This window comes from Pantherophis guttatus, chromosome 16, assembly GCF_059756535.1.
Source record: "Pantherophis guttatus breed Tessera chromosome 16, ASM5975653v1, whole genome shotgun sequence".
Classification (NCBI taxonomy): Eukaryota; Metazoa; Chordata; class Lepidosauria; order Squamata; family Colubridae; genus Pantherophis; species Pantherophis guttatus.
The window spans coordinates 2,733,786-2,751,977 of record NC_142078.1 but is presented as its reverse complement, the minus strand read 5'-3'; the positions used below and the strand labels follow the sequence as shown (position 1 = coordinate 2,751,977).

Genomic DNA, 18,192 nt, shown 5'->3' with positions numbered 1-18,192 from the left:
ATCCTTTGATGTACATAAAGATTTCCCCTCAGACTGAAGCTCTTTCCACACTCAAGGCATTTATGAGGTTCCACCCCCTGAATGGATCCTTTGATGTGTATAAAGGGCGCTGCTATGACAGAAGTTCTTTCCACACTCCAGGCATTTATGAGATTTTTCTCCTGTGTGGATCCTTTGATGTGTATAAAGGTTTCCCAACTGACTGAATCTCTTTCCACACTCAAGGCATTTATGAGGTCTCTCTCCTGTGTGGATCCTTTGATGTGTATAAAGATGTTCCCTCTTACTGAATCTCTTTCCAAACTCCAGGCATTTATGAGGTTTTTCTCCTGTGTGTATCCTTTGATGTGTATAAAGGTTTCCCAACTGATTGAAGCTCTTTCCACATTCCAGGCATTTATGAGGTTTTTCTCCTGTGTGGATCCTTTGATGTATATAAAGATTTCCCTTCAGACTGAATCTCTTTCCACACTCAAGGCATTTATGAGCTTTCTCTCCTGTGTGGATCCTTTGATGTACATAAAGATGTCTCCTCTGACTGAAGCTCTTTCCACACTCCAGGCATTTATGAGGTTTTTCTCCTGAGTGGATTCTTTGATGTGTATAAAGATGTCCCCTCTTACTGAAGCTCTTTCCACACTCCAGGCATTTATGAGGTTTTTCTCCTGAGTGGATTCTTTGATGTGTATAAAGATGTCCCCTCTTACTGAAGCTCTTTCCACACTCCAGGCACTTATGAGGTTTTTCTCCTGTGTGGATCCTTTGATGTCTATAAAGATATCCCCTCTGACTGAATCTCTTTCCACACTCCAGGCACTTATGAGGTTTCCCTCCTGTGTGGATTCTTTGATGTATATAAAGATGTCCCCTCTGACTGAAGCTCTTTCCACATTCCAGGCATTTATGAGGTTTTTCTCCTGAGTGGATCCTTTGATGTCTATAAAGATGTCCCCTCTGACTGAATCTCTTTCCACACTCAAGGCATTTATGTGGTTTTTCTCCTGAGTGGATTTTTTGATGTCTATAGAGGGTGCTCCTATCACCAAAGCTCTTTCCACACTCCAGGCACTTATGAGGTTTCTCTCCTGTGTGGATAATTAGGTGGCTTTGAAGATTTCCTTTTCTTTTGAAGGTTTTACAACATTGTGGGCACTGATGTTCATTTTCTTCCTCCTGGATCCTTCGGGGCTTTCGGGGGCTTTCAAAGGAACCTCCGCCCTCCAAGCCTGTCTCGGGGTCTCCGCCCGTTTCCTCCTCTCTGCATCGCCCTCCAGGCAGCTGCCTTTCCTGGGCTCCCCCTGGGCTCCTCCTGCATGCAGCCCCGGAGCCCCCTGGCCTTTCCCCGCCGTCTCCAGGGGAAGCCGTGCCGGGACTGGGCAGGGGTGCTCCGTGGGGCCCGCTCTCCTCTTCCTCCTGCTCTCGGGCGGCGCCACTTTCCTGCATCCGCCACCATCCTCCGTCCTCCTGCATGGGAGAGAGAGAAGAGGGTCACAGCTGCGTCCCCTTCCCCACAGGGGAGGCCCAGGTCCAAGCCCCCCCCGGTGCGGACCTGAAAGAGACCCTCCCGGACTACGATTCCCAGCATCCCCTGTGCCAAACCTGCATCAAATGGCCTCCTCTGTCGCTGATTCAGGCAGCTTCCCTCACTGCCTTTTTTGTTTCCGGAAGTGGAGGCTTCACGCCCTTTTCTCTCCACTAGTTCCGCCTTTTCCCTTGTAGGATCCGCTCCTTGGAGTCCATTTGCCCATTGCTGACATCCCGAGCATGACCAATCAGCGTCCTTCTTCCTGCAACAAGGCACATGGCGCCTGCGCAGTTCCGCAAGTTATTATGGTCCGGGGCGGAGGTGGGAGGGGGGGGCTTTCTTTGAACTTTGGGGTCCGGTCTCCCCGCCCCCCCATATTGAGGCCAGCGGAGGTCAGGGGTTGAAGCCTTATATGAGCCCATGAAGGGGAGCCAGTTGGGTCTACTGTGGGACCTTCGGAGACCCTGAGTTTGAATCAGCCGCTCTTTGTGTCCTGGATTCCCTCTTTTCATTGAGGGAAATCTCTTTGCTAGAATATTCTAATAAATTGCCTTTGAATGCTCCTCCCACTCAGATCCTCATGGAAGCAAGTGTGCTGTGGCTGAAATCTATTGCTAATTTGAACTTTATTGTTCTGGGTGTGAAAGAGCTTCTCCCTGCCATTGTTTGATATAATCTATGTGGATTTCCCAAATGTGGGGACCTATTAAGACCATCCCCAAGCATCTGAAGCTCTCAGTTGGATTCCCTGAATGGTCCCCTTGTCTTCCAGCAGAAACCCCTACAAGGGACTCTCTAAGGCCAAGGAAGCTTTGTGAGATATGAGCCATATTCTTAAAAAGCCCCCACCCTTCTAGCCTTTAAACCCCTGGCTTTTCCCCAGGCGCTGGGAGGTCAGACAAGGAGAAGGTGGCATGGATTAGCCCCAGGTTTTTGTTTGATGGTTTTTCTTTTATGTTTTAATGTGTTGGATACTTTTGAAAACGCCCTTTTGGGAGCTGCACAGAGTTGACTGAAAGATGGGCAGTTATAAGAATGTTTTAAATGAATAAGACTCATTGGGGACCTGTTTGGTCCTCCCACTAGGTGCAGAGACTGGGTGTTCCCCAGTTGCCAGGATAGGGAAAGTCCCCCATTCCTCTGCTTTCTGTTCATGAGCTAAATGCTTAGCAAAAGGTCCATCTAGCTCAGTGGTGTCAAACTCTTATTTCCTTCAGGGCTGCATCAGGGTTATGTTTGACCTGGTGGGGGGAATCCCTGGGTAGGCGTGGCCAGCTCATGTTCACTCTTCTTTTTTTTTTTATTGAAAAGTTTTACAAACATTTCCCCTTCCAACCGTCCCCCTCCCCTCCCACCCCACTTCCCAGAGCAAAATACAGGATATAACATTTGACAATCATAAGCTAACATAAGCTAATTATCTATAGCCTCCTATCCCCCCCCTTGAACTTTTAACTCCCCTTTTACTAAACTAAAGAACTTTATAAAATCTCTTTGATCATTCATAAGCTATTTGAAATTTTTTAGTCCGATATTTGCCTTGAATATAATCAATCCATCTTCTCCATTCTAAAATATATTTCTCATTTAAATGGTCCGTTAGATATGCTGACATTTTCACCATTTCTGCTAAATTTACTTCTTTTAATGTCCATTCTTGAATAGTAGATAAATCTTCCTTCTTCCAGTACTGTGCCACCAAGAGTCTTGCTGCAGTTCTTAGGTTCAAAATCAAATTAGTCTCTATAGCCATACAATCTGTAATTATACCTAACAAAAACAACTGTAAACTTTTATTTTTTTTTAAGGATATTTTGGATAATCCACCATATTTACACAAGCTCAAAATTTGAGAGAAAATTTTTATAAAATGTTTTATAGATGGCATTTGGATCCCAAAAAGTTAGTTTGTATGTACCCAAACCTACAACCCAAATGTTGGAGATGTGATTGTGTTGATTCTACCTATTTTCATGTTTGGTGGACTTGTAAAAAAGTTAAAGCATTTAGGATAAAAATATGGTGGATTATTCAAAATATTCTCATCTTCACTCTTCTTGTGGGCACCTGAGGTGCCCAAGTGCTATGACAGGACTTCCCTCAGACCCTCCCTCCCTCATAATCTTCCTTCCTTCCTCCTGCCTTCCCTTCCCTTTTCTTCTTTTTCCTTCCCTCTTTCCTTCTTTTTCCTTCCTTCCTCCCTTCTCGTCTTTCCTTCTTTGCCTTTCCTCTTTCCTGTCCCTTCTTGGATGCTCAAATGCAAAAGGAGAAACTTTTCTTTTGCTTTTAGTTTCTTTTTCTAATCCTCTGCCGGTGAAAATGGAGCTGGGTGGGGTGGAGGCCACGTTTTTGCTGACGGAGGAGTGCGGGCGGCCGTTGCAGCTGAAAACAGGGCCTGGTAGGGCTACACGCTTCCCTCCCGAGCTGTTTTCGCTGGCAGAGTCATTATGGGCCAGTCTGATCTGTTCCCCACAGGCCAGATCCAAGCACCCTTCAGTTTGACGCCCCTGATCTAGTTCCTCCGATTGGGCAGGCCGTCGTATACACCTCTGGCAACCTCATTCCGTTTTCCTTTCATATTAACCCAAATGCATTCAAGGAGGTTTTCTTCATTTTTTACTTTTTGCATTTCTACACAGGTGCAGCTGTTTAAGTGCAACTCCACCTCCACCTCTTTTTATTAGGTGTTTTGAAAAATTTAAATCCTCCTGGGTTTCATCCCACCAGTAACGGCAGAAATCTCATCTTTGCTCTCGTGTTCTGGGACGTCAGGTTCCCTCTGTTTATTCTTCATACTTTGGGTGTTGATGTGTAGGCATCTCCTCCTTTTTTTATTCTCCCTGCGTTTCCTTCCTACACCTGCATTAGTCCCGGAGGGTTCAGAAAATAATTTCCAAAGAACTTGGCTCACAAACAGCTTATTCAACAACTTTATTTTCTCTCTCTACTCCAAGATCTCTGTTCTTTCGAATGAATTTGGCAGCTCTTTAGACTTCTCAGAGGGAAGGGAAAGGATTCAAACTCTTTGCTTCCTTTCTCCACCTGCCCTTCCCACAAATCACAAGAGACACACTTCAAAAACAATAAATTACCGATACCTTCAAGTATAGCAGCCAAGGTGATCCCTGCAACAGCTTTTCTTCTCCTGCTCTGCCCCAGCCTGGAGGAAGGGAAGGGCCTGGCCTTCTCCACCAGCTGACCTTCCCCTCTGCAGCAGAGAAGCGGAGTGGGGCTTTGGCCTCGCGGCACGGAGACCCTTACTGTGGCATGAAGCAAAGGGTGGGGCTGTTTGCCCCAGCAGCCGCCACGCCTCCCTCACTGCCCACGGACTCTGAGGAGAAAGGCTTTCCGGGTGTGGCTATTCCCAGAAAGGGGGATTTGGGACCCTTTGAACCCTCAGGGCACGTTCTCTACCACTGGAGGCTTTGTAGGATGCGATCAAAGATGCTTTTGCTGAGGAGACAATTTGGGATATTCTCAACCAGCAAGGTGAACAATCCCCCACCTTGGCCCTTCCGTTCATCCAGCTGGCCATTCGATGGACGGGATGGAGTCAGGGAAGCAGAGCCAGCCCTTCACCGTAGTTGTCAGGGTTTCTGAACTGCTGCAGTTGGGTTCCCATGACCACAAGTGATGGGTTTCTCCTCCACCAAGAGCCCGGATCCTTTGGCTCAAGATACAGGTTGCATGAAGGGCCCTTTTCCTCCCGACGGTGGGAGGCTCCCTCATAGGTTTTTTTTTGGGGGGAAAGGCACCCTAAAAACACAGCCAGCTGGGTTCACTGAATTGTGCATATGGCCTGGACTGGTTCCCATCGAGGCCTTTGGGCCCCACCCATTGGGCAAAGGCTTCCTTGATCTGGTCCAGGTCTAGGACCGTGGGGTTATCGGGGTCTCCCTTCTCAACCTTTTCTGTGGTCTTGGTCTGCAGTTCGGGACAGTTCTGGGCAGCAGCAAAGAGACCAGTCTAGAGAGGATCGAAAACACACTGGGGACCTTGGCGTTTCTTGAGAGGTTTTTCCAATCTTTCTGAGATGTTCAAAAGGCAAAAGAATCAGAAGTTGGGGAGCATCAATTGTAACCAATGCATTTGCTCCGCGGGGCCCGCTCTACTCCTCCTCCTCCTCTCGGGCGGCGCCTCTTTCCTGTATCCGCCGCCATCCTCTGTCCTCCGGCAGGGCAGAAAGAGAACAGGGTCACAGCTGCATCCCCTTCCCTGCAGGTGAGGCCCAGACCGAAGTCCCCACCTCCCACAGGCCTCCCGGGGATGCTCCAGGCAGACACGGCCTCCCTCCCAGCCTCCTGTCTCCCTCCCCACCCGCCCCCCCAGACTAGGCCTTGGGCTCCAGGGCCTGCCTTCTCCGGAGAGATCCTCATGGACTTCAACTCCCAGCATTCCCTGCGCCCAACCTCCATAATCCCGGCTTCTCTGTCACCGATTCAGGCAGCTTCCCTCATTGCCCGTTTTGTTTCTGGAAATGGAAGCTTCATGCCCTTTTTTCTCTATAAGCTCCACCTCTTCCTTCGGAGGGACTGCCCCAAGTAGTCTTCCTGCCAATCGACAAACTGCCCCAGAGAGACCAATCAGTGTCCTTTTTCCACCAACCAGCCAGATGGCGCCTGTGCGGTGTCGATAGTTGTTATGGTTACCGGTGGAGGTGTGGCCTCCGCCTTCCAGGCCCATCTCGGGGACTCCACCCGTTTCCTCCTCCCCGCATCGCCCACCAGGCAGCCGCCTTTCCCGGGCTCCTCCCTCTTGCAGCTCTGGAGCACCCCGGCCTTTCCCCGCCGTCTCAAGGGGAAGCCGCGCTGAGACCGGGCAGGGCTGCTCTGCGGGACCCACTCTCCTTCTCTCGGCCGGCACCTCTTTCCTGCATCTGCTGCCATCTTCCGTCCTCCTGCAGGGGAGAAAGAGAAGAGGGTGACACCTGCGTCCCCTTCGCTGCAGGGGAGGCCCAGGACCAGGACCCTACCTCTTGCGGACCCGAAATAGATCCCCACAGACTGTGACTCCCAACATTCCCTGCGCCAAACTGCAACATCCGGTCTCCTCTTTCGCCGATTCAAGCCGCTTCCCTTGAAATTTGGGATCCAGTCTCCCCCCCCCAACCCCCTACCCACAGCTCTGTATTGAGGCAGGCGGAGATCAGGGGCTCTTCTGGGGCTGTGACCTTATAGCAGAATATAAAGGGGACCCAGTTTGGTCCATGGATTAAGGCACCGGGGTGGAAAGCAAGAGACCGATAGTTCAAGCCCCTCTTTCAGTGCAGCCCACCTCACAGGGTTGTTGTTGGGGGAAGAGAGGAGGGCGCGTTGCACGTTTCATTACTTCCTAGCTAACATCATAGTTGCTGGAAGGGTGTGGGAGCCTCAGGGAGCTAAAAAGTCCCCTCATTTGAATCCTGAGCTACAAATATTCTTTTATTTGTATCCCCGATTTGTAAAAATAAATGCAGAATTCTAATAAATAAGATCCTACAACTCGCAAATGTGTTTTTAAGAAGCATCTATATGGCCTCCATTTCATCCAGGACAATTCTTGTTCCTAGATAGAAGAACTAGGAATTCATGCCGAAAAGGAGACCATCTCCTGTTAGAGAAGAGCTAAGGAGGAGAACCTCCTGCCAATGGTTCCTGCTGGTGAATTTCCTCATAGAAGTCAGTAAAGAAATGATGAAACCATAAAATACATTGAGCGCTTGTGAAGCGCAAACAGAAAACATTGATTCTGGATAAAATTCCACACGTGACCAATTTTTTGTCAGTCTTTCCCAGCTGGGTTTGTGTCTTTCCTGAAAGTTGCAGATGTATTTAGAGACACTCGGAATACTCTGTTCTGTAGTTGCTGAAAAAGCAAGTTCTCACTTACCAAATAAGGAGCCTTCGTCAAGAAGGAAAAAACAAGCATTCTTAACCTTAAAAAAGAGGCATAGACTGTCATGTTAAAAGGGCTAATATGTCATTTTAAGTTAGTCATTTAAAAGCTGCCAGTCCGTGGGTGGAGGGCTACATCGCAGGGCACACTGGTCTGGGCAGCAGCAGCAGCAGGAGCCCCCACCAAAGGGGGAGGGGGTGGAGGAGGAAAATATATATGTGTGTCAACTGGAGCATCAGGTTTCCAAGGGCTCAAAAAAAATTGAAAAATCCAAATATGCAGGGGTGAGTATTGGAGGGGATTTCCCCCTCTGCTGCAGTTTTCCAAAGGGGCCCCTCAGAAAGGAGGAGGGATGAGAAAGGAGAAGATGAATCCGTGTAGGTGTGTGTATCTGTGTGTGGGGTCTGTGGAGGGGCTGGCAAGGCAGCTGGGGGGGAGGGCCTGGCTGACTTAATCCTCTTACTGTCTCTGGGATGTATTTTGCGGTTATTGTTCATGACAGTTGGATATATTGCCCCCAAACTGTACAGGTGGTACTAACTAGATCTCCAATCAGAATTGAGACAAAAATTTCGGTTCTTGACAGTTGCTGGACCCTATTTTTTGCCATAATTGGCAGGTCATATCCTACAGTTGTGAAGTTGTTATGTGAATCCTCCAATGCCTTTGTGGGACACCAGCTGGGAAGGTTACAAATGGAGATGATGTGACCCTGGGACAGCGCAGCCGTCATAAATACATGCCAGTGGCTAAACGCCTGGATTTTGACCCCATGGATGCTGGAACAGTCGTAAGTGAGAAAACTGGTCAAGGCCACTTTTTTCAGTGCTGCTATAACTTCACTAAGTCACTAAGCAAATAGTTGTAGGTCAAGGACTATCTGTACAGTGCTTTAAAAATAATCCAAAATAGCCCCCAAATTGGAACCCCCAGAGGTCAAACTTTTTCCTGCAACAAATCTGCAAAACTAGCCCAATTTGGTAGAAAAATTGTTCAAGTGTCCACACTGTTTCAAACTCGCATTTCAACTCAATCCCCAAACTTTCCTCCTAGACTCGGTTTGGCTTTTCAAGGAAAAGAAAATGCCATTGTTGATCTTTACCCTGATGTTCTCCTCAATAAAGTTCAATAAAGTTTTGCAAACTCAGAAGATATAAATATGGGAATTCTCAAATTCAAAATAAAATGTCTCATCCCACTGAAGAACTTTCCGTCCCATAAACTCAACTGGTTTCTAATCAGCTAGAAACGATGCCTGACCAGGTTCTGCAGGATTGTCTGGGACACAACACATCCTCTCCACAACTGCTGGGAAGAGGCTCTGCGGTATCCGAAGCAGCACATTAGATTCAGTCAGTTTTCTTCCATATGAAGAAGTATCCACCTTGTGAACTCCCAAGTCTCTTGTTATGTAATCTAAATGGGCTGTGATTAATGTGTACGTAGCATATGTATGGGTATATATATATCTATTCTTTTGAGAGCAGGCCTCAGAATTCCATTCTTTATCTTCAAAGTCTAACAATCGGAGCAGCCCTCAACTGCAGCTCTTGGATCAGGGATCAGATGGACAGATGGACATCAGATGGACATCCAGACTCATACAAGGCCTCCCGCCCCTTCCAGGACAGCCTGCCCTGCTAGTTGCCATAAGAATGACCGACAGCAGTCAAACTCAGGCCTGGGACCCTGGGCATGGCTCTGGAAGACTAAAGGAATTTATTAAAAGAAAAAAATGTATTAAATTTATTAAAAGTGAAAGTTTTAATTGGATTTTATTACCTTTCTTACCAGGCATTTATGTGCTTCCTCTCCTGTGTGAATCCTTTGATGTTTATAAAGATGTCCCCTGTGACTGAAGCTCTTTCCACACTCCAGACATTTATGGGGTTTTTCTCCTGAGTGGATTCTTTGATGTGTATAAAGATCTCCACTCTGACTGAAGCTCTTTCCACACTCAAGGCATTTATGAGGTTTCTCTCCTGTGTGGATCCTTTGATGTCTATAAAGGTTTCCCCTCAGACTGAATCGCTTTCCACACTCAAGGCATTTATGAGGTTTTTCTCCTGAGTGGATTCTTTGATGTGTATAAAGATTTCCCCTCTGATTGAAGCTCTTTCCACACTCAAGGCATTTATGAGGTTTCTCTCCTGTGTGGATCCTTTGATGTCTATAAAGGTTTCCCCTCTGATTGAAGCTCTTTCCACACTTAAGGCATTTATGAGGTTTTTCTCCTGTGTGGATTCTTTGATGTGTATAAAGAAGTCCCCTCTGACTGAAGCTCTTTCCACACTCCAGGCATTTATGAGGTTTTTCTCCTGTGTGGATTCTTTGATGTGTATAAAGATGTCCCCTCTTACTGAAGCCCTTTCCACACTCCAGGCACTTATGAGGTTTTTCTCCTGTGTGGATTCTTTGATGTGTATAAAGATTTCCCCTCAGACTGAAGCTCTTTCCACACTCCAGGCATTTATGAGGTTTTTCTCCTATGTGGCTCCTTTGATGTGTATAAAGATTTCCCCTCAGACTGAAGCTCTTTCCACACTCCAGGCATTTATGAGGTTTTTCTCCCGTGTGGATCCTTAGATGTGTATAAAGGCCGCTGCTATGAGTGAAGCTCTTTCCACACTCCAGGCATTTATAAGGTTTTTCTCCTGAGTGGATTCTTTGATGGTTATAAAGATGTCTCCTCTGACTGAAGCTCTTTCCACACTCCAGGCATTTATGATGTTTTTCTCCTGAGTGGATTCTTTGATGTTTATAAAGATCTCCCCTCTGACTGAAGCTCTTTCCACACTCCAGGCATTTATGAGGTTTCTCTCCTGTGTGGATTCTTAGATGAGTTTGAAGGTTTCCGTTTCTTTTGAAGGTTTTTCCACATTCCGGGCACTGATGTTCCTTTCCTCCCTCCTGGATCCTTCGGTGCTTTGGGGGTCTTCCGAAGGAGCCTCCGCCTTCCAGGCCCGTCTCGGGGTCTCCGCCCGTTTCCTCCGCCCCGCATCGGGCTCCCCCTGGGCTCCTCCCTCCTACAGCCCTAGAGCCCCCCGGCCTTTCCCCGCCGTCTCCCGGGGAAGCTGTGCCGGGACGGGCTGGGCTGCTCCACGGGGCCCGCCCTCCTCCTCCTCCTCTCGGCTGGCGCCTCTTTCCTGCATCCGCCGCCATCCTCTGTCCTCCTGCAGGGAAGAAAGAGAAGAGGGTCATGGCTGTGTCCCCTTTCCCGCAGGGGAGGCCAGGCCCAAGCCCCCACCTCCCACGGGTCTCCCAGGCATGCTCCAGGGGGACACGGCCTCCTTCCCAGCTTCCTGTGTCCCTCCCCGCCCTCAAAACTAGGCCTCTGGCTCCTAGGCCTGGAGAGACCCTCCCGGACTTCAACTCCCAGCATCTCCTGCGCCCAACCTGCATCATGCTGGCTCTGTCACCAATTCAGGCGGCTCCCTCGTTGCCCTCTCTGTATTGATGCAGGCGGAGATCAGGGGCTCTTCTGGGGCTGCGACCTTATAGCAGTCTATGAAGGGGATCCAGTGATTAAGGCACCGGGTTGAAAGCAAGAGAGCAGAGTTCAAGTTTGAATCAGCCGCACTTTCAGTCTAGCCCACCTCACAGGGTTGTTGTTGGGAGAAAAGAGGAGGAAGGTGTCACCATTGGGAGAAGACCTTGTCTTCTTGCAGGCGTTCTCCTTTGTTTTGTTGCATATGTTCTCCACCTTATTTGTAAAAATAATAAAGGCAGGATCCCAATAAATACATAAACTCACTATGTGTGACTCACTCGTCTGTTTTAAATAGCAACTACATGGCCTCTATTTGATGCAGGAAAATTCTTGATCCTGGATGTCAAAATTCGGAATTCATGCAGAAAAGGAGACCATCTCCAGTTAGAGAGGAGCTAAGGAGGAGAACCTCCTGCCAATGGTTCCTGCTGGTGAATTTCCTCATAGAAGTCAGTAAAGAAATGATGAAACCATAAAATACATTGAGTGCTTGTGAAGCGCAAACAGAAAACATTGATTCTGGATAAAATTCCACACGTGACCAATTTTTGTGTCAGTCTTTCCCAGCTGGGTTTGTGTCTTTCTTGAAAGTTGCAGATATATTTAGAAACACTCGGAATACTCTGTTGTGTAGTTGCTGAAAAAGCAACTTCTCACATATCAAATAAGGAGCCTTTGTCAAGAAGGGAAAAACAAGCATTCTTAACCTTAAAAAAGAGGCATATACTGCCATGTTAAAAGGGCTAATATGTCATTTTAAGTTAGCCATTTAAAAGGTGCCAGTCCGTGGGTGGAGGGCTACATCGCAGGGCACACTGGCCTGGGCAACAGCAGCAGCAGGAGCCCCCTCCAAAGGGGGAGGGGGTGGAGGAGGAAAATATATATGTGTGTGTCAACTGGAGCATCCAAGGGCTCAAAATAAGTTGAAAAATACAGATATGCAGGGGTCAGTATTGGAGGGGATTTCATGTGAATCCGTCTGTGTGTGTGAGTGTGTGGGGTCTGTGGAGGGGCTGGTAAGGCAGTTGGGGGCAGGGCTGCGTGAATTAATCCTCTTACTGTCTTTGGGATGTATTTTGGGGTTATCGTTCATGACGGTTGGATATATTGCCCCCAAACTGTACAGGTAGTACCAACTAGATCTACAATCAGAATTGAGACAAAAATTTCTGTTCTTGACAGTTGCTGCACCCCATTTTTTGCCATAATTGGCAGGTCATATCCTACAATTGTGAAATGAGTTGTGAAGTTGTTATGCGAATCCTCCAATGACTTTGTGGGACACCAGATGTGAAAGATACCAATACTGATGACGTGACCCTGGGACAGCACAGCCGTCATAAATACATGCCAGTGGCTAAACGCCTGGATTTTGACCACATGGATGCTGGAACAGTCGTAAGTGCGAAAACTGGTCAAGGCCGCTTTTTTCAGTGCTGCTATAACTTTACTAAGTCACTAAGCAAATAGTTGTAGGTCAAGGACTATCTCTACAGCGCTTTAAAAATAATCCAAAATAGCCTCCAAATTGGAACTCACAGAGGTCAAACTTTTTCCTGCAACAAATCTGCAAAACTAGCCCAATTTGGTAGAAAAACCGTTCAACTGCCCACTCTGTTTCCAACTCGCATTTCAACTCAATCCCCAAAGTGTTCTCCTAGACAAAAAAAAAAAAATCCAAAATAGCCCCCAAATTGGAACCCAGAGGTCAAAATCTTTCCTGCAACAATTCAGCAAAACTAGCCCATTTTGGTAGAAAAGCTGTCCAGCTGCCCACAACTGTTTCCAACTCACATTTCCACTCAATCTCCAAAGTTTGAGAGGGTGGCTGAAGCCCCTGGAGGTTTATCTGTGTCCTCAGGGTCACCTGAGTGGTGCGAATGGTTCTTGCAGTCTGCAATTTTTCCCTCTGGAAATCCATTCACACCCCCACACCATGCAAAGGGGGTTCAGCCCAATTGCATCGGTAAAAAGTCTGTAGAGATTCTCCGTCATCCAGGTCAGGATTGTCCCAAAGGTGCTTTGTTCAGGAGGCAACTGGACTTTTTGGTTTTTTCATTTGAAGGTGTTTTGCTTTTCATCCCAGAAGCTTCTTTGGTTCTGAAGAACTGAAGAAGCTTCTTGGATGAGAAGTGAAACATCTTCAAAGAAAAGCAAATGAAGTCAAGTTGCCTCTTGAAAAAGCACCTTTGGGATGAGGCCTCCTGCATGAGCAGGGGGTCAGACTAGAAGACCTCCAAGGTCCCTTCCAGCTCGGTTGTTCTTATTCTGTTAGCCGAGAAGGGAACTTCCTACATACACCTAAAAACAGCTTGAGAAGCTCACTGGGCTCCAGCATCAGATCCCCTCAGGTCTTTGGTGCAAAACAAGAAGAACATTAAAAGGATGTCAAATTGCGGCCCCTTTAGCTCTGGCCTGCCTGAGCGCCCCTCTACTAGATCTCCACCCCCCACCTTCCCCAGGGAGGGACCCTGGATGGGGGGGAAAGCCAGAGACCCCAGAGGGCAACGGAGGGAAAGGTTTACCTTTGAGGGGGGTCAGCAAAGGCTGAGAGGCCCACATATTAATGGGGGGGGTCCTGGGGGTATTTCTCCCCCTCCTGCAGATTTGCAAAGGGGTCTTTTGGGGGGGGAGCTTGAGGGGGGGTGTCGCTGCTTGGAGGCCACGGAGGAGCCTGGCTGGAGCCCCCCAGGAGGAAGGGGAGACCCCTCAGCCCCGCCTGCCTGGGTGCCCCCCCCCATATTTCCACCCCCCCCCCGCCTTGCCTAGGGAGAGACCCCGGTTGGGGGAAGGGTGGGAGAGTCAGAGACCCAGGGGGGCCCCCCAACCTCGGCCTGCCTGAATGCGGGGGGGAGGGGGCGGAGGGGGAGAAGAGGGACCCCAAAGATCAAAGGGAAAATCCCCCCACAGCCTCACCTCCGCACGAGAACAGAAAGTGAGTCGGCATCGCGCAGGCGCACTCTCGGTGACTGAAAATGGAGGACGCCGATTGGTCGCTCTGGGGGACGGCGGCGATTGGCTGGAGGACTCCTTGGGGCGGTCCCTCCAAAGGAAGGGTGCCCCCCTCCCCCGCACCTCGCTTATGGATAGACCTCCGATGGTGTGGGGGGGGGGGAAGTCGCAGCCGCAGAAGGGCCCCCCAACCTCCGCTTGACTGGATGCCAGGAGGGGGGAAAGCTGAACGGACCCCAAAATTTAAGCGGCCCACCTCCACGTGGAACCATAACAACGCTGGGCAACGCGCAGGCGCACTCTGGTTCTTTGAGGGAAGGTGGACGCTGATTGGTTGCCCTGCGGAGGGCGGCGATAGGCAGGAAGACTCCTGGGGGGCGGTCCCTCCAAAGGAAGAGGAGGAGCCTCTGGCAAAAAGGGCGCGAAACCTCCACTCCCGGAAACCAATCGGGCAAGGAAGGAACTCCCTGTATCGGCGATCAGAGGAGCCCGGATGATGGAGGTTTGGCGCAGGGGATGCTGGGAGTCGCAGTCTGGGAGGGTCTCTTTCGGGTCCGCAAGAGCTGCCCCCCCCCCCCCCGGGGAGGATTAGGCGCCATCTAAGAAAATGAAGTTGAAGGTTGAAAGAAAAAAAGGAGGTTCCACATTTAGGCAAGGAAAACAAAATGCTCAGGGAGAGTATAGGTGGCAGCTCACTCAACAGTGGTGACTCTGAGGGGGATCTTGGAGTCCTAGTGGACAATCGCTTAAATAGGAGCCAGCCGTGTGCAGCAGCTGCCAAAAAGGCCAACACAGTTCTGGGCTGCATCAACAGAGGGAGAGAATCAAGATCACGCAAAGTGTTGACACCACTTTATGATGCCTTGGAAAGGCCACACTTGGAAGAATGGATCCAGTTCTGGTCGCCATGATGTAAAAAAGATGTGGAGACTCTAGAAAGAGTGCAGAGAAGAGCAACAGAGAGGATAAGGGGACTGGAGGCTAAAACGTATGATGAACGGTTGCAGGAACTGGGTATGTCTAGTCTGATGAAAAGAAGGACTAGGGGAGACAGGATAGGAGTCTTCCGATATCTCAGGGGCTGCCACAAAGAAGAGGGGGCCAAGCTATTCTCCAAAGCACCTGAGGGGGGCAGGACAAGAAGCAATGGGTGGAAACTAATCAAGGAGACCTCCAAGATCCCTTCCGACTCTTATTCTATTCTGTTCCCGTGCGGGGAAGGGGATGGAGCCGTGACCCACCTCTCTTTCTCTCCTGCAGGAGGATGGAGGAGCCCGGCGGAGGAAGGAAGGAAGCGTCGCCCGAGAGGAGGAGGAGAGCGGGCCCCGCAGAGCAGCTCTGCCTGGTGACAGCGGGGAAAGGCCGGGGGGTTCTGGGACTGCAGGAGGGATGAACCCAGGGGGAGCCCGGGAAAGGCAGCTGCCTGGAAGCCGATGCGAGTTGGAGGAAACGGGCGGAGACCCTGAGACGGGCCTGGAGGGCAGAAGCTCCTTCGGAAGACCCGGGAGACCCCAAAGGATCCAGAAGGGAGGAAAGGAATATCAGTGCCCGGAATGTGAAACATCCTTCACAAGAAATGGACATCTTCAAAGGCATATAAGCATCCACACAGGAGAGAAGAAATACAAATGCCCAGAATGTGAAAAATCCTTCAGGACAAATGGTCTTCTTCAAAGCCATCTAAAAATCCATTCCGGAGAGAAACCTCATAAATGCCTGGAGTGTGGAAAGAGCTTCAGGCATTTGGGAAACCTTTATAGACATCAAAGGGCCCACTGGAGAGAGAAACTGAATAAATGCCTGGAGGGAGGAGAGTCCTTTGGAAGACTCAGGAATCTCCAAAGAATCCAAGAGGGAGAAAAAAAGTATCAGTGCCCGGAATGTGAAAAATCCTTAAAAACAAATGGACATTTTCAAAGGCATCTAAGGATACACTTGGGAGAAAAGAAATTTGAATGCCCAGAATGTGAAAAATCTTTCAAAAGAAATGGACATCTTATAAACCATCTAAGAATCCACTCAGGAGAGAAACCATATAAATGTCTGGAGTGTGGAAAAAGCTTTGTTGTTGTTGGACACCTCAATCAACATCAAATGATTCACTCAGGAGAGAAACCTTATAAATGTCTGGAGTGTGGATATAGCTTCAATAGGAGGGGAAACCTTTATAAACATCAAAGAATCCACTCAGGAGAAAAACCATATAAATGTCTGGAATGTGGAAAGAGCTTCAATAGGAGGGAACATGTTCATACACATCAAAGAATCCATTCAGGGGAAAAACCATATAAATGCCTGGAGTGTGGAAAGAGCTTGAGGCAGAAGAGAAGCCTTAAGAGGCATCACAGAATCCATTCATTAGAGGAACCAGATAAATTCTTGACGTATGGAAAGACATTCAATCAGAGAGGAAACTTTTATAAACATCAAAGAATCTGCTCAGGAGAGAAACCATATAAATGCCTGGACTGTGGCAAGAGTTTGTCTTCAAAGAGAAACCTTTATTCACATAAAAAAATCCACAGAAGAGCACGGTCACTCATGCCCTTGTCACCTCCCGCCTGGACTATTGCAACGCTCTCTAAATGGGGCTCCCCTTGAGGAGCACCCGGAGGCTCCAACTGGCGCAGAGTGCAGCCGCGCGGGTGGTAATGGGAGCGACATGGTGTTCCCATGTAACACCTCTCCTGCGCGAGCTGCACTGGCTCCCGGTGGTCTTCTGGGTGCGCTTCAAGGTTTTGGTTACCACCTTTAAAGCACTCCATGGCTTAGGACCTGGGTACTTGCGGGACCGCCTACTACCACCAATAGCCTCCCACCGGCCGGTACGGTCCCATAGAGAGGGGCTCCTCTGGGTGCCGTCGGCCAAACAATGCCGACTGGCGGCCCCCAGGGAGAGAGCCTTCTCTGTGGGGGCACCTACTATCTGGAACAAGCTCCCCCCAGAGATACGGAGGATCCCGGATCTGCACACCTTCCACCGCGCTTTAAAGACCTTATTTCACCAGGCGGGCCTGGCCTAATTTTCTCCCTCTTTCATAAAAGATTTTAATTTTTAAATATCTTTTAGTATTTTATACATTCAATTTTAAAATTGGTTTTAAATAGTTCGGGGTTTTAAATTTGTCGGAGCCAAAATTATTTAGTTTGATTTTATTCTACTTTTAAATTTTGTATGGATGTGTTTTATTGTTTGGCTGTGCACCGCCCTGAGTCCTTCGGGAGTAGGGCGGTATAGAAATCAAATAAAATAAATAAATAAATAAATAAATAAATAAATAAAAACCATGTACCGTATATATGCGTGTATACGCTGAGTTTTTCAGCACATTTTTTATGCTGAAAAAGCCCCCCTCGTTTTATACTCGAGTTAGGGTCCCACTCGGGTGAAATCTAAAATTTTCGCTACCGGTTCTGTGGGCGTGGCTTGGTGGGGGGGGTGTCCTGTGACTGAGTGGGCGTGGCCAACTCGATGTCACAGCCACACCCACTCAGTCACAAGACCCCCACACACACCACACCACGCCCACAGAATCTGGTAGGAAAACTTTTTTAATTTCTATTCTTCCACCTGCTCTCTCTTCGCTTTGGGTTGGAGACAGGGCCGCGCCATTCCCCGAGGCCCCAGAGCCGCCACCTGCTCACCACTTGCCTCAACCAGGTAGGGGAATGCACCATTCTCCGACACCAGCCTTGCCCTGGAGCCGCCGCCCGCTCGTCCTTCGCCACGCGACGTTTCCTACTCCTCACTTTTCTCCTGCAGCTGGCTGTCAGGGTAGGCAAGTGCCCGAAAGTTACCAGAGTCGCTCACTCTCCTTCTTGAATGTGCCGCCACCAACGCCGCCCTGTTCCACGCGCCAGCTGCACACGCGCACACCCAACCTGCCGATGATGAGTGAATGAAATTTACACCACAGTTTTTTTTGTTGGGAATAGTTATGGATTGTACTGTGATAGAGACTAAGTTGGTTTTAAATCTAATAACAGCAGCCAGGCTACTGGTGGCACAGTATTGGAAGAAGGAAGATCCACCTACTATTGAGAAATGGACAATAAAAGTTGCGCATTTGGCAGAGATGGCGAAAATTTCATCATATCTTAAAGATCACTCAAACGAAAGATACATATCGGAATGGAGAAGATGGATTGACTATATTCAAAACAAGTATCAGACTAAGAAGTTTCATATAGCTTATGAATGAAACATCTTTAATCTTTAATTTATGTTTATAGTGCTTTGAGTTATAAGGAGTTAAAGACCTAGGGAGAATCTGAAGTCAACAAATTGTTAGCATACTTTAGTTTTATGTTTGTGAATGTTATACCCTGTGCTTGTTCTAGGAAGTCTAGG

The 18,192-nt window shown here is 48.6% G+C and overlaps 2 protein-coding genes across 4 annotated transcripts in view; one reads left to right on the top strand and one right to left on the bottom strand.

Moving 5' to 3' along the window:
• LOC148111727 (uncharacterized) overlaps nt 1–14,649 on the bottom strand; it is a 25,923-nt gene extending 11,274 nt beyond the window's left edge. The window contains exons 1-3 of the mRNA XM_087879860.1: nt 13,806–14,649; nt 9,280–10,572; nt 75–1,226 (exon numbers count right to left, since the gene is read on the bottom strand). Coding sequence (XP_087735986.1) covers nt 75–1,226; nt 9,280–10,572; nt 13,806–14,649 — 3,289 coding nt within the window. The remainder of the gene's footprint in view (nt 1–74; nt 1,227–9,279; nt 10,573–13,805) is intronic.
• Nucleotides 14,263–18,192, top strand: LOC148111726 (uncharacterized). Of its 3 annotated transcripts, none has more exons than XM_087879806.1 (2): nt 14,263–14,343; nt 15,102–18,192. In XM_087879806.1, exons 1-2 carry the CDS (start codon nt 14,335–14,337, stop codon nt 16,440–16,442), a joined length of 1,350 nt encoding a protein of 449 aa, XP_087735932.1. In that variant the 5' UTR covers nt 14,263–14,334; the 3' UTR covers nt 16,443–18,192. The 3 variants fall into 3 exon arrangements, with proteins under 3 accessions (XP_087735932.1, XP_087735933.1, XP_087735931.1); XM_087879807.1 differs by having other exon boundaries at nt 14,288–14,393; XM_087879805.1 differs by lacking the exon at nt 14,263–14,343 and adding an exon at nt 14,756–14,855.

Excerpts from the sequence above, each read along its gene's own strand:
- LOC148111726 (XM_087879807.1), top strand. The coding sequence starts at position 14,358 with ATGCTGGGAGTCGCAGTCTGGGAGGGTCTCTTTCGG. Across the intron at positions 14,394-15,101 it reads TCTGGGAGGGTCTCTTTCGG|GAGGATGGAGGAGCCCGGCG; the intron begins GTCCGCAAGAGC and ends TCTCTCCTGCAG.